At 43.9% G+C, this 13,228-nt stretch overlaps 1 protein-coding gene across 1 annotated transcript in view; it reads right to left on the bottom strand.

The window, feature by feature from the left end:
• LOC139409911 (whirlin a) overlaps positions 1–13,228 on the bottom strand; it is a 135,079-nt gene that overhangs the window by 41,714 nt on the left and 80,137 nt on the right. The window contains exons 4-5 of the mRNA XM_071155323.1: positions 5,493–5,701; positions 4,602–4,632 (exon numbers count right to left, since the gene is read on the bottom strand). Coding sequence (XP_071011424.1) covers positions 4,602–4,632; positions 5,493–5,701 — 240 coding nt within the window. The remainder of the gene's footprint in view (positions 1–4,601; positions 4,633–5,492; positions 5,702–13,228) is intronic.

Genomic DNA, 13,228 nt, shown 5'->3' with positions numbered 1-13,228 from the left:
GATTTGGGTGAAGGAGAAGCTGGGGAGGCTTCGGCAAGTAGCTGCGGGGGGTGCAGAGCTGTTGGTCAGGGTTGGGGTAGCCAGGAGGAAAGCATGGCCAGCCGTTGAGAAATGCATATTGAAATTCTCGATTATCGTGGATTTATCGGTGGTGACAGTGTTTCCTAGCCTCAGTGCAGTGGGCAGCTGGGAGGTGCTGCTCTTATTCTCCATGGGCTTTACAGTGTCACAGAACTTTTTGGAGTTAGAGCAACAGGATGCAAATGTCTGTTTGAAAAAGCTAGCCTTTTCTTTACAAACTGGCAGTGTGTATTGGTTCCTGACTTCCCTGAAAAGTTGCATATCACAGGGACTATTCGATGCTAGTGCAGTACGCCACAGGATGTTTTTGTGCTGGTCGAGGGCAGTCAGGTCTGGAGTGAACCAAGGGCTATATCTGTTCTTAGTTCTTTTTGAAAGGGGCATGCTTATTTAATATGGTGAGGAAATTACTTTTAAAGAACAACCAGGCATCCTCTACTGACGGGATGAGGTCAATATCCTTCCAGGATACCCGGGCCAGGTCAATTAGAAAGGCCTGCTTGCAGAAGTGTATTAGGGAGTGTTTGACAGTGATGAGGGGTGGTCGTTTGACCGCAGACCCATAACGGATGCAGGCAATGAGGCAGTGATTGCTGAGATCCTGATTGAAAAGAGCAGAGGTGTATTTGGAGGGCAAGTTGGTCAGGATAATATCTATGAGGGTGCCCATGTTTACGGATTTAGGGTTGTACCTGGTGGGTTCCTTGATAATTTATAGGACGGCCAGGGTGTTAAGCATATCCCAGTTTAGGTCACCTAACAGAACAAACTCTGAAGATAGATGGGGGGCAATCAATTCACATATGGTGTCCAGGGCACAGCTGGGGGCTGAGTGGGGTCTGTAAGAGGTGGCAACAGAGAGAGACTTATTTCTGGAGAGATTCATTTTTAAAATTAGAAGCTCGAACTGTGTGGGGATAGACCTAGGAAGTATGACAGAACTTTGCAGGCTATCTCTTCAGTAGATTGCAACTCCTCCCCCTTTGGCAGTTCTATCTTGACGGAAAATGTTGTAGTTGGGGATGGAAATTTCAGATTTTTTGGTGGCCTTCCTAAAACAGGATTTAGACACGGTAAGGACATCAGGGTTGGTGGAGTGTGCTAAAGCAGTGAGTAAAACAAACTTAGGGAGGAGGCTTCTGATGTTAACATGCATGAAACCAAGGCTTTTACAGTTGCAGAAGTCAACAAATGAGAGCGCCTGGGGACACACAGGGCCTGGGTTAACCTCTACATCACCCGATGCACAGAGGAGGAATAGGATGAGGCTAAAGACTATCAGAACTGGTCATCTAGTGCGTTGGGAACAGAGAATAAAAGGAGCATATTTCTGTGCGTGGTAGGATAGATTTGGGTCATAATGTATAGACAATGGGTATGGTAGGGTGCGGGTACAGTGGAGGTAAACCTAGGCGTTGAGTGACGATAAGAGAGGTTGCATCTCTGGAGGCACTAGTTATGCTAGGCGAGGACACCGCATGTGTGGGAGGTGGGACAAAATAGCTATCTAAGGCATGTTTTGTTGGGACTAGAGGCTCTGCAGTCAAATAAAACAATGATAACTACCCTAAACAACAGTATACAAGGCATATTGACATTAGAGAGAGACATTAAGCGAGGCAGAAAGCAATCACACGTGTTGATTGGGAGAGCTAGCTAAGACAACAATGGGTCGACAACAACAGCTAAACAGCTAAGACAACAACAACAGGTAAAAAGGCGATGAATGGGCAGAGAGGGTCAGTTAACTAGACACAGGGCCTGAGTTCAAGGCTGGGGCCGACAGATAAACAAAATAAACAAAATGGAGTATTGTGATTAATGAACAGTGCAGCAGGCATCAGCTATGTAGCAAAGTGATCATAGGGTCGAGTGAACAGCAATAGGTGAAACAGGGAAGCCTTTAGATAGTCGTTACTACGCTAGCTGGGAGATGCGCCTGGCTTGAGGCTAACTGGTGCTAGCTTTGGGACAAGGGCGTCACCGTCGGCAGACCAGTCGTGATGGATCGGCGGGGCTCCGTGTCGACAAAGGGTCCAGGCAAAAGAGGTGTTGTAGCTGGCACAAGTTTGTTTGCTAGCAGGGATATGCGCCTGGCTTGAGGCTAACTGGTGCTAGCTTCGGGACAAGGGCGTTAGTCACTATAGCCACTCCGGTGCGTCCGGTGCAAAGGTCCAGAGCTTATGGCAGGAATCCGGTGATGTAGTGGCTTCTAGTCGTGTTAGGGAAGAGTCCGGGAGGCATCAGCTGTGTTGATAAGTAATCATAGGGTCCACTGAGCAAGCCGGGAGATGGGCCTGGCTCAAGGCTAGCTTCGAGGCTGGGCCACTCGGTAGCAGCTAGCTAGCTGCGATGATCCGGAGTAATGGTCCAGAGCTTACGGCAGGAATCCGGTGATGTAGTGGAGAAAAGCAGTCCGATATGCTCAGGGTTGATATCGCGCTGTGCAGACTGGCAGGTATTATCCAGGCTAAAAGAGGCTGGTGTCTGAGCTAAAGGTAAAGGCCGCTAGCAGTGGCTAACAATGACTAAATATCTAGTAGCTAATTAGCGGGTTAGCTGCTGACAGCTAGCTTCTGATGGGGGTTCTAGCTATAAGGTCTAAAAATAGCAGATCCTTATCACATTGGGTGAGGCGGGTTGCCGGAAGGTATATTTAATTTAAAAATGGGAAAAGATATTTAAATAAATTTAAATATATACAACAACAAAAAAGAACAAAAAAAAGAAGATTTACACGGGACAACAACAAACACGTCCGCATTGGCTACGCTATCTTGTGCGGGTTCCTTCTTTTTTTCTCAAGGGGTGAAGTAAAATACCCTCATTTTTCTTCATGATGACCACTAAATAGGGTATAGTATATTATAAAATGGGTAGTTTGGGTCCTGGATACTGATTGGCTGAAAGGTGTGGTATATCAGACATTATAAACTTGTTGGTTCGAGCCCTGAATGCTGATTGGCTGACAGCCGTGGTATATCAGACCGTGTACCGCGAGTATGACAAAACATGTATTTATACTGCTCTAATTATGCTGGTAACCAGTTTATCATAGCAATAAGGCACCTCGGGGGTTTCTGGTATATGGCCGAAATACCACGGCTAAGGCCTGTATCCAGGCACTCCGCGTTGCATCGTGCTTAAGAACAGCCCTTAGCCGTGGTATGTTGGCCATATACCACACCCCCCAGGCCTTATTGCTTACATTTAACACAGGTATGATGCAAAAATGCTTGTTTACTGTTCTATTAGTGTTAAACACCAGTTTATAATGGCACTAAGGCACCTCAGGGGTTTGTGATCTAAGGCTAATATATCACGGCTAAGGGATGTACTGTATCTAGGCTGTACTCCGCTTTGCGTTGTGTCTAAGAACAGTCGTTATCCATCGTATATTGACCAATGTACTGCACCCCCCCAGGCCTTATTGCTTAAATATGAGTTTATATTACAAGTAAAAGTACAATCTCTGCATGTTCCTTTAAAGTTTAGCTCAGGTCCAGGGCAATGTGTGTGGTTTACTGACGTTGACAAGTATCCACAAGATGCAGTTAAGGCCTTGCACCAGAGCTATGTAAAGTTCAGCTCCATCTCCTCAGGCCAAGTTCTCTGTAATTGTCAATAACAGCAAACCAAACAGCATGAGTCATGTGGGACAGTATTGTGTTCTGGGGGTTCTCCCAGCCTGACCTAAGCCTGGCCTCTCGCCCTGCTGATGCCCTCACACCCAATAACACCGGTGGCGACCGCATGACATGGACGAAATGCCAGCGTCCCTCTGCTTCTCTACATGCTGGCATGATGCAGCGCTGTCACAGATGTGGATACAGATGACGAGAGAGTTGGAGAGAGCAGATATGATCACAGCACATACAAATGCAAACAGAGACATACACACACAGTCTTTTACAGCTAACCTTGTGGGGACACACAATTCAGTCCCATTTAAAATCCTATTTTCCCTAACCCTAAACCTAACCCTAACCCATACTCTTACACTAACCTTAACCCATACACTAACCTGTTAGGGATCCCAAGTAGCGCAGCGGTCTAAGGCACTGCATCACAGTGCTAGAGGCGTCCCTATAGACACAGGTTCGATCCCAGGTTGTATCACAACCGGCCATGATCGGGAGTCCCATAGAGTGGCACACAATTGGCCCAGCATCGTCCGGGTTAGGGGAGGGTTTGGCAGGGGTAGGCCATCATTGTAAATAAGAATATTTTCTTAACTAGTTAAATGAAAGTTAAATAACCTAAAACTAACCCTAGCTCCTGACACTTAACGTAATTCTAACACTAATTCTAACTTTAACCCTAAACCACCTCGAAATAGCATTTTACCTTGTGGGGACTAACAAAATGTCCCCAGTTGGTCAAATTTTTGTTCATTTACTATTCTTGTGGGGACTTCTGGTCACCATAAGAATAGTTAAACATGTCCACTGGCAGGCCAGGGACACACGTATAAGACTGATGATGTCATAGACAGATCTCTGTGTGGAGGTTGGCCTTACCCTTCCTGATGCTCCTTGGTCCATGGACAAGCTGCAGGATAAACAGATAAACAGAACACATTATTACACTGTCCTCATGACAGCTCCCTCCAGACACACACGTATCACTGGTAGCATGTTGTCATTACCTCTCTGCACTGACAATATGTGGACACACACACACACACACAAGCAGGCAGACCGCCAGATATTAGAGTGATGTACTGTCCTGGTATAAAAACAGCTACCTTGCAGTTATTTTTTTCTCTCTGTGGTGTGTGACCAGCTCTCCAAAGCTCTCTTAATCAGGCGTACTGCATTACAGCTAATGACACTGAGCTGGAGCAGAACACCACACGCACGCGCGCACACTCACGTATCTCATTGCCCGGAGTGACACTAAATAAACTGGCACGCCTGGAAAAGCATTTGAAATGGAAATGTATGGAAACCTTGTATGTGGGTCATTCATCTATTCAACTGCACACATGCATACAGATTACATCTACAGAGCAGACAGAACAGATGAAGAAGTATCTATCCTCACAATGGGGAGAAGGCCAATATCTCTGTCTTTATGAGAGTAATTCTAGCTTCTCGTAGCAATCTAAGCAGCCAACAACATAATTACTGATTCAAAGCATGTCGTTGGGGTCAGTAAAGGGAGAGGTGTGGTAAAATCAAAGATGCCCTCTTGAAATGACACATTAAATCAGGCGCAAATTAAATTAGCGAGCTTTACTTTTAAACACCATCACCATCTCCCTCACCATCTCCCACCCCTCCCTCACCATCTCTCACCCCTCCCTCATCCTCAACCCACCCCCTCCCTCGTCACCTCCCTCACCCAAGCCTCACTCTCCCTCACCCTCTCCCACCCCTTCCCTCTCCCTCCCCCTCTCTCTCTCTTACCCAGCCACACTGCCGCTGGCAGAGCTCTCAGCGATTTGGGAGCTGGCAATCCACTTGGTCTCCCCCACTATTGTCCTGGCATGTGGCAAGCGCCCCACGTCCTTCACAGTCATTATCAGGTGGCGCGATGACTTGAGCACGCGCACCGCCTCGTCATGGGGGATACCCAGGAAGCTGCACCTGTTCACCTCCAGGATCTGGTCGCCCACCTGGGGTGCGGGGAGGGCACAGAGAGGAAGGAATGGTGGGCGGACTGGCATGGGCATGGGCAGACACTGGGTCACAGTACATAAGTCAGAGGTCACACAGTAGGGGCCAGAGAGGTAGAGATGAGGTAGAGTACAGACGAGAGTGAAAGTAACAAACACAGTTGGGGTTAGATTGGTAGATTGATCCGCGCTGAGTTCCAGTGGGAGGTAGATCCTGTTTAGATGTGAGGTCACAGGGTCAGAGGTATTCCATACTCCTGGTAAGACTGAGAGGTACTCCCTCTATTGAGAGGGCTTCTAGACGCTAATGCAGACAACTCTGTCTATGGATGTGTATCTCCATCTGTAGGGCTCCATAACCATAACCCTAGGTCTTTCTGCACTCCCCTTGTGGACTCTTACAGTATCTTACCTCAGACCTTAGCAATATGGATCACTAGGCTGACCTCTGATCATCTACAATATTATTATGTGTTAACTGATATAGCACTGTGAACTGTATAGATAAATCACATATGCAGCAGCTAGTGACAGACTACATTAAACAGAGACCAGACAGACTGGCCTTTCAGGGATGGCTAACACTGACCTTTATAAAGTTAGCTAGCTGCAACAAGACCAGGGCCTGTATTCATTAAATGCATCACTAACACAGAGAGGCTGCTGCCTACATACAGACTTGAAAGAATTGGCAACTCTAATAAATGGATCACAAGTCACTTTATAAATGCCACTTTAATAATGATGTTTACATATTTGCATTACTCCCACATACTGTATTTTATACCATGTATTGAATCTTGCCTATGCTGCTCGGTCACTGCTCATTCATATATTTATGTGTCACACCCTGATCTGTTTCACCTGCCTTTGTGATTTTCTTCACCCCCCTCCAGGTGTCGCCCATCTTCCCCATTATCCCCTGTGTATTTATACCTGTGTTCTCTGTTTGTCTGTTGCCAATTAGTTTTGTTCATTCAGACCGACCAGCGGTTTCCCCCTTGCTCCTGTCCTGTCTATAGTGCCTGTTTCCTAGTTTTCCCAGTTTTGACCTTCCTGCTTAACCTGACCCTGAGCCTGCCTGCCGTCCTGTACCTTTGCATGCCCGTGTTCGATTTAATAAACCTTTGTTACTTCGACATTGTCTGCACCTGGGTCTTACCTTCAAACCTGAAATTATGTACATATTCTTATTCCATCCCTTTACTATTTGTATGTATTAGGTAGTTGTTGTGGAATTGTTCGATTACTTGTTGATATTGCTGCAATGTCAGAACTAGAAGCACAAGCATTTCGCTACACTCGCAATAACATCTGCTAACCATGTGTATGTGACAAATAACATTTTATTTTATTTGAGAAGGAGCGCTGATCTAGGATCAGTTTAGCCTTTTAGAACATAATGCATAAGATTATATGGACAGGGGGACCTGATCCTAGATGGGCACTTCTACTCTGAGATGCTTTATGAATATGGGCCCAGTACTGTTCCTGCCAGAGATTAAGCCAATTTCATCCCCATTCTTTCAAAGCATGTCGTTGGGGTCAATAAAGAGAGCGGTGTGGTAAAATCAAAGACTGAAAAATACTGTGATGCCCTCACACATTAAATCAGGCGCTTGTGCACCCCCACACCCTCCTTCACCATTAGTTTTGCATTTAGAGTTTAATTAGGTGTTTAGCAATTCATCATTATTTCCAGATGTCAGCTGTTCTCACATGGGTTGTTATATTTTATTTCACTGAGCTTAGTCAACCAAATCGCACCAACAACAACTTCAGTAATCCCTCAAAAGATATTTAGTATATTCAATGACTGGTATTGAGGTATTATGGGAGTGAGAGTCCCTTGACATTTGTTCTCTCTATTTCTCTCATACACTCACACACACCCAGAAGAGTCTCTGATCACCACAGAGGCGCCAAATGACAGTGATGGTGTGCTGCATCTCCTGCTGTTGTCATAAAGTTGGCACTGACGCCATTCCCCCCCACCCCTCCTCTCCTCCATCCCTCCTTTCTTATTATAATTTCATTAAGGGGCTTAGAGAAGCTGGCAAAGAAAGTACTGCTTCCTCATAGCACATGCGCGCGAGTGCACACACATGCACACACATGCACACACACAGATCAATGCGCTGCGTCAAATCCAAGTGTGGGCAAGCCGCCAGGGAGCATCCTGGGTAATTAACCAGCAGCAACGCTGGCTGGACCAATGATAATTATATTTACAAATGAGAGGCCAATCAATGTGGAGATGAATAATAAGCGACTGTGTTTTCTGGAAATTCGACTCAGGCTACAGATGAGTACAACTGGATCGATGGCCATGAAACACAGCCCATTGTTTTCCCCACACACCTTTCTATCGCAACTCTCACATTGCCATTGATTCCTCATCTCGCTCTATGTCTTCATTGTTCTCTTTCTTTCTCTCTGTCTCACGTTCTCAGCTTGTGTGCCAACACCTCCACAAGAAAGCAACAACTCGAATCACAACTACAGAAACAGCCTTGGAAGCCAATCAGATCCCAACCAGATCTACAGTCAGGGGGGAACGGAGCCTGTGAAGCTTTTGGGGTACTGCAGTGGTGGCTATTGGACTGAATGGAAAGGTATCAAACACATACCATTTCTTTATTCCATTGTAGCCACTACAATGAAATGTTCCTCCTATATCTCCACCCACCATCCACCACTAGATAACTGTTATATCACAGTGGCTCTCTGACCAATACACAACCTGTATGAACTAAATCAGGATTTTGATGAAGGCATGGCATGTTAAGTGAATCAGATGGGAGAGAGAGTTGAAAGCTGACCAGAGCTGATCTCATAGCAGTAAGAAAAGGTTGAGCTACAATATAAAAAACACACCCAACACAGTGACTCTGTGGGGTTAGAGAGCACATGTCTCAGGTGAGGAGAGCTGAACAGACATCGTATTAGATCCCCTTTTAAGTGTCTTTCTTCCCTACACTGTGCGTATGTCACAAAAGGCACGCTATACATAGTGTACTACTTTTGACCAGGGCTCACCAGTAGTGCAATATATAGGCAATAGTGTTGCTTTTGGAGAGCATCCTGTATTTGTTTGATCTGGCCCACTGTCTTGAATCCCATTGACATTACAGTGGTTGGGGTGGGACAGTAATGTACTATGTGGCGAAGGGCAGAGGTATTCAAACATTTTCAGCAGTGACCCAATTTTTTACGCCAGATCTTCTGGGGACGCCACTTTTTCTTGTGACAGCAGCCCCTCCCAAATCTTTTGACACAACCTTAACATCTGTACAATTAGATTTTAAATCAACACATGACCTTCAAAATAAATGTGTAAAAAAAAATGTTGGTAAAAAAAACAATATATGTATACAGTGCCTTGCGAAAGTATTCGGCCCCCTTGAACTTTGCGACCTTTTGCCACATTTCAGGCTTCAAACATAAAGATATAAAACTGTATTTTTTTGTGAAGAATCAACAACAAGTGGGACACAATCATGAAGTGGAACGACATTTATTGGATATTTCAAACTTTTTTAACAAATCAAAAACTGAAAAATTGGGCGTGCAAAATTATTCAGCCCCTTTACTTTCAGTGCAGCAAACTCTCTCCAGAAGTTCAGTGAGGATCTCTGAATGATCCAATGTTGACCTAAATGACTAATGATGATAAATACAATCCACCTGTGTGTAATCAAGTCTCCGTATAAATGCACCTGCACTGTGATAGTCTCAGAGGTCCGTCAAAAGCGCAGAGAGCATCATGAAGAACAAGGAACACACAAGGCAGGTCCGAGATACTGTTGTGAAGAAGTTTAAAGACGGATTTGGATACAAAAAGATTTCCCAAGCTTTAAACATCCCAAGGAGCACTGTGCAAGCGATAATATTGAAATGGAAGGAGTATCAGACCACTGCAAATCTACCAAGACCTGGCCGTCCCTCTAAACTTTCAGCTCATACAAGGAGAAGACTGATCAGAGATGCAGCCAAGAGGCCCATGATCACTCTGGATGAACTGCAGAGATCTACAGCTGAGGTGGGAGACTCTGTCCATAGGACAACAATCAGTTGTATATTGCACAAATCTGGCCTTTATGGAAGAGTTGCAAGAAGAAAGCCATTTCTTAAAGATATCCATTAAAAGTGTTGTTTAAAGTCTGCCACAAGCCACCTGGGAGACACACCAAACATGTGGAAGAAGGTGCTCTGGTCAGATGAAACCAAAATTGAACTTTTTGGCAACAATGCAAAACGTTATGTTTGGCGTAAAAGCAACACAGCTGAACACACCATCCCCACTGTCAAACATGGTGGTGGCAGCATCATGGTTTGGGCCTGCTTTTCTTCCGCAGGGACAGGGAAGATGGTTAAAATTGATGGGAAGATGAATGGAGCCAAATACAGGACCATTCTGGAAGAAAACCTGATGGAGTCTGCAAAAGACCTGAGACTGGGACGGAGATTTGTCTTCCAACAAGACAATGATCCAAAACATAAAGCAAAATCTACAATGGAATGGTTCAAAAATAAACATATCCAGGTGTTAGAATGGCCAAGTCAAAGTCCAGACCTGAATCCAATCGAGAATCTGTGGAAAGAACTGAAAACTGCTGTTCACAAATGCTCTCCATCCAACCTCACTGAGCTCGAGCTGTTTTGCAAGGAGGAATGGGAAAAAATGTCAGTCTCTCGATGTGCAAAACTGATAGAGACATACCCCAAGCGACTTACAGCTGTAATCGCAGCAAAAGGTGGCGCTACAAAGTATTAACTTAAGGGGGCTGAATAATTTAGCACGCCCAATTTTTCAGCTTTTGATTTGTTAAAAAAGTTTGAAATATCCAATAAATGTCGTTCCACTTCATGATTGTGTCCCACTTGTTGTTGATTCTTCACAAAAAAATACAGTTTTATATCTTTATGTTTGAAGCCTGAAATGTGGCAAAAGGTCGCAAAGTTCAAGGGGGTCGAATACTTTCGCAAGGCACTGTATATACAGTAAAACTCAGTTTTTCACAACTCCTGACATTTAATCCTAGTAAAAATTCCCTGTCGTAGGTCAGTTAGGATCACCACTTTATTTTAAGAATGTGAAATGTCAGACTAATAGTAGAGAGAATGATTTATTTCAGCTTTTATTTATTTAATTACATTCCCAGTTGGTCAGAAGTTTAAGTACACTCAATTAGTATTTGGTAGCATTGCCTTTAAATTGTTTAACTTGGGTCAAACGTTTCGGGTAGTCTTCCACAAGCTTCCCACAATAAGTTGGGTGAATTTTGACCCATTCCTCCTGACAGAGCTGGTGTAACTGAGTCAGGTTTGTAGGCCTCCTTGCTCGCACACGCTTTTTCAGTTCTGCCCACAAATTTTCTATAGGATTGAGGTCAGGGAGTTGTGATGGCCACTCCAATACCTTGACTTTGTTGTCCTTAAGCCATTTTGCCTCAACTTTGGAAGTATGCTTGGGGTCATTGTCCATTTGGAAGACCCATTTGTGACCAAGCTTTAACTTCCTGACTAATGTCTTGAGATGTTGCTTCAATATATCCACATCATTTTCCTCCCTCATGATGCCATCTATTTTGTGAAGTGCACTAGTCCCTCCTGCAGCAAAGAACCCCCACAACATGATTCTGCCACCCCCGTGCTTCACGGTTGGGATGGTGTTCTTCGGCTTTGCAGCCTCCCCCTTTTTCCTTCAAACATATGGCATTATGACCAAACAGTTCTATTTTTGTTTCATCAGACCAGAGGACATTTCACCAAAAAGTACGATCTTTGTCCCCATGTGCAGTTGCAAACCGTAGTCTGGCTTTTTTATGGCAGTTTTGGAGCAGGTACTTTGTACCTGTTTCCTCCAGCATCTTCACAAGTTCCTTTGCTGTTGTTCTGGGATTGATTTGCACTTTTCACACAAAGTACATTCATCTCCAGGAGACCTTCAGGCGTTTGGATATTGCTCCCAAGGATGAACCAGACTTCTGGAGGTCTCCAATTTTTTTCTGAGGTCTTGGCTGATTTCAATTGATTTTCCCACTATGTCAAGCAAAGAGGCACAGAGTTTGAAGGTAGGCCTTGAAATACATCCCCAGGGACACCTCCAATTGACTCAGAAGCTTCTAAAGCCATGACGGAATTTTCTGGCATTTTCCAAGCAGTTTAAAGGCACAGTCAACTTAGTGTATGTAAACGTCTGACCCACTGGAATTGTGATAATCTGTCTGTAAACAATTTTTGGAAAAATTACTTGTGTCATGCACAAAGTAGATGTCCTAACCGACTTGCCCAAACTATAGTTTGTTAACAAGAAATTTGTGAAGTGGTTGAGAAACGAGTTTCAATGACTCCAACCTAAGTAAACTTCCGACTTCAACTGTATATATGTACAGTGCCTTCAGAAAGTATTCATACCTCTTTGATTTATTCTACATTTTATTGTGTTACAGCTTGAATTCAAAAATGATTAAATACATTATTTTTATCACCCATCTACACACAATACCCCATGATGACAAAGAGAAAACATGTTTGTAGACATTTTAGCAAATGTATTGAAAATTAAATACCGAAATAACTCATTTACATAAGTATTCACACCCGTGAGTCAATACTTTATAGAAGCACCTTTGCCAGCAATTTCAGTTTTGAGTCTTTCTGGGTCTCTAAGAACATTCCATACCTGGATTGTGCAACATTTGCCAATTATTCTCTTCTGAATTCTTCAAGCTCAGTCAAATTGGATGTTGATCATTGCTAGACAACCATTTTCAGGTCTTGCCATAGATTTTCAAGTAGATTTAAAAAAAAAAATGTTACTCGTCACTCAGGAACATTCACTGTGTTCTTGGTAAGCAACTCCAGTGTAGATTTGGCCTTGTGTTTTAGGTTGTTGTCCTGCTGAAAAGTTAATTAATCTCCCTGTCTGGTGGAAAGCAGACTGAACCAGGTTTTCCTCTAGGAATTTGACTGTGCTTAGCTCGATACCATTTTTTTTTTAATCCCGGAAAACACCCATCCTGAACATGATTTTTGAATGACTACACTACCGGTCCAAAGTTTGAGAACACCTACTCATTCAAGAGTTTTTCTTTATTTAACAGGCGCACCTGTTAATTGAAATGCATTCCAGGTGACTACCTCATGATGCTGGTTGAGAGAATGCCAAGAGTGTGCAAAGCTGTCACCAAGGCAAAGGGTGGCTATTTGAAGAATAAAATATATTTTGATTTGTGTAACACTTTTTGGGTTAGTTCAATACTCCATGTGTTATTTCATAGTGTTGATGTCTTCACTATTATTCTACAATGTAGAAAATAGTAAAAATAAAGAAAAACCCTTGAATGAGTAGGTGTTCTAAAACTTTGGACCGATGGTGTACCTCATCTCTGTACCCCACACGTGCAATTATCTGTAAGGTCCCTCAGTCGAGCAGTGAATTTCAACTACAGATTCAACCATAAAGACCAGGGAGGATTTCCAATGCCTTGCAAGGAAGGGCACCTATTAGTAGATGGGTAA

Source organism: Oncorhynchus clarkii, chromosome 5 (assembly GCF_045791955.1).
Source record: "Oncorhynchus clarkii lewisi isolate Uvic-CL-2024 chromosome 5, UVic_Ocla_1.0, whole genome shotgun sequence".
In the NCBI taxonomy this organism is placed as follows: domain Eukaryota; kingdom Metazoa; phylum Chordata; class Actinopteri; order Salmoniformes; family Salmonidae; genus Oncorhynchus; species Oncorhynchus clarkii.
Note: the sequence above shows the minus strand (reverse complement) of the source record. Positions and strands in the feature narration are given on the sequence as shown.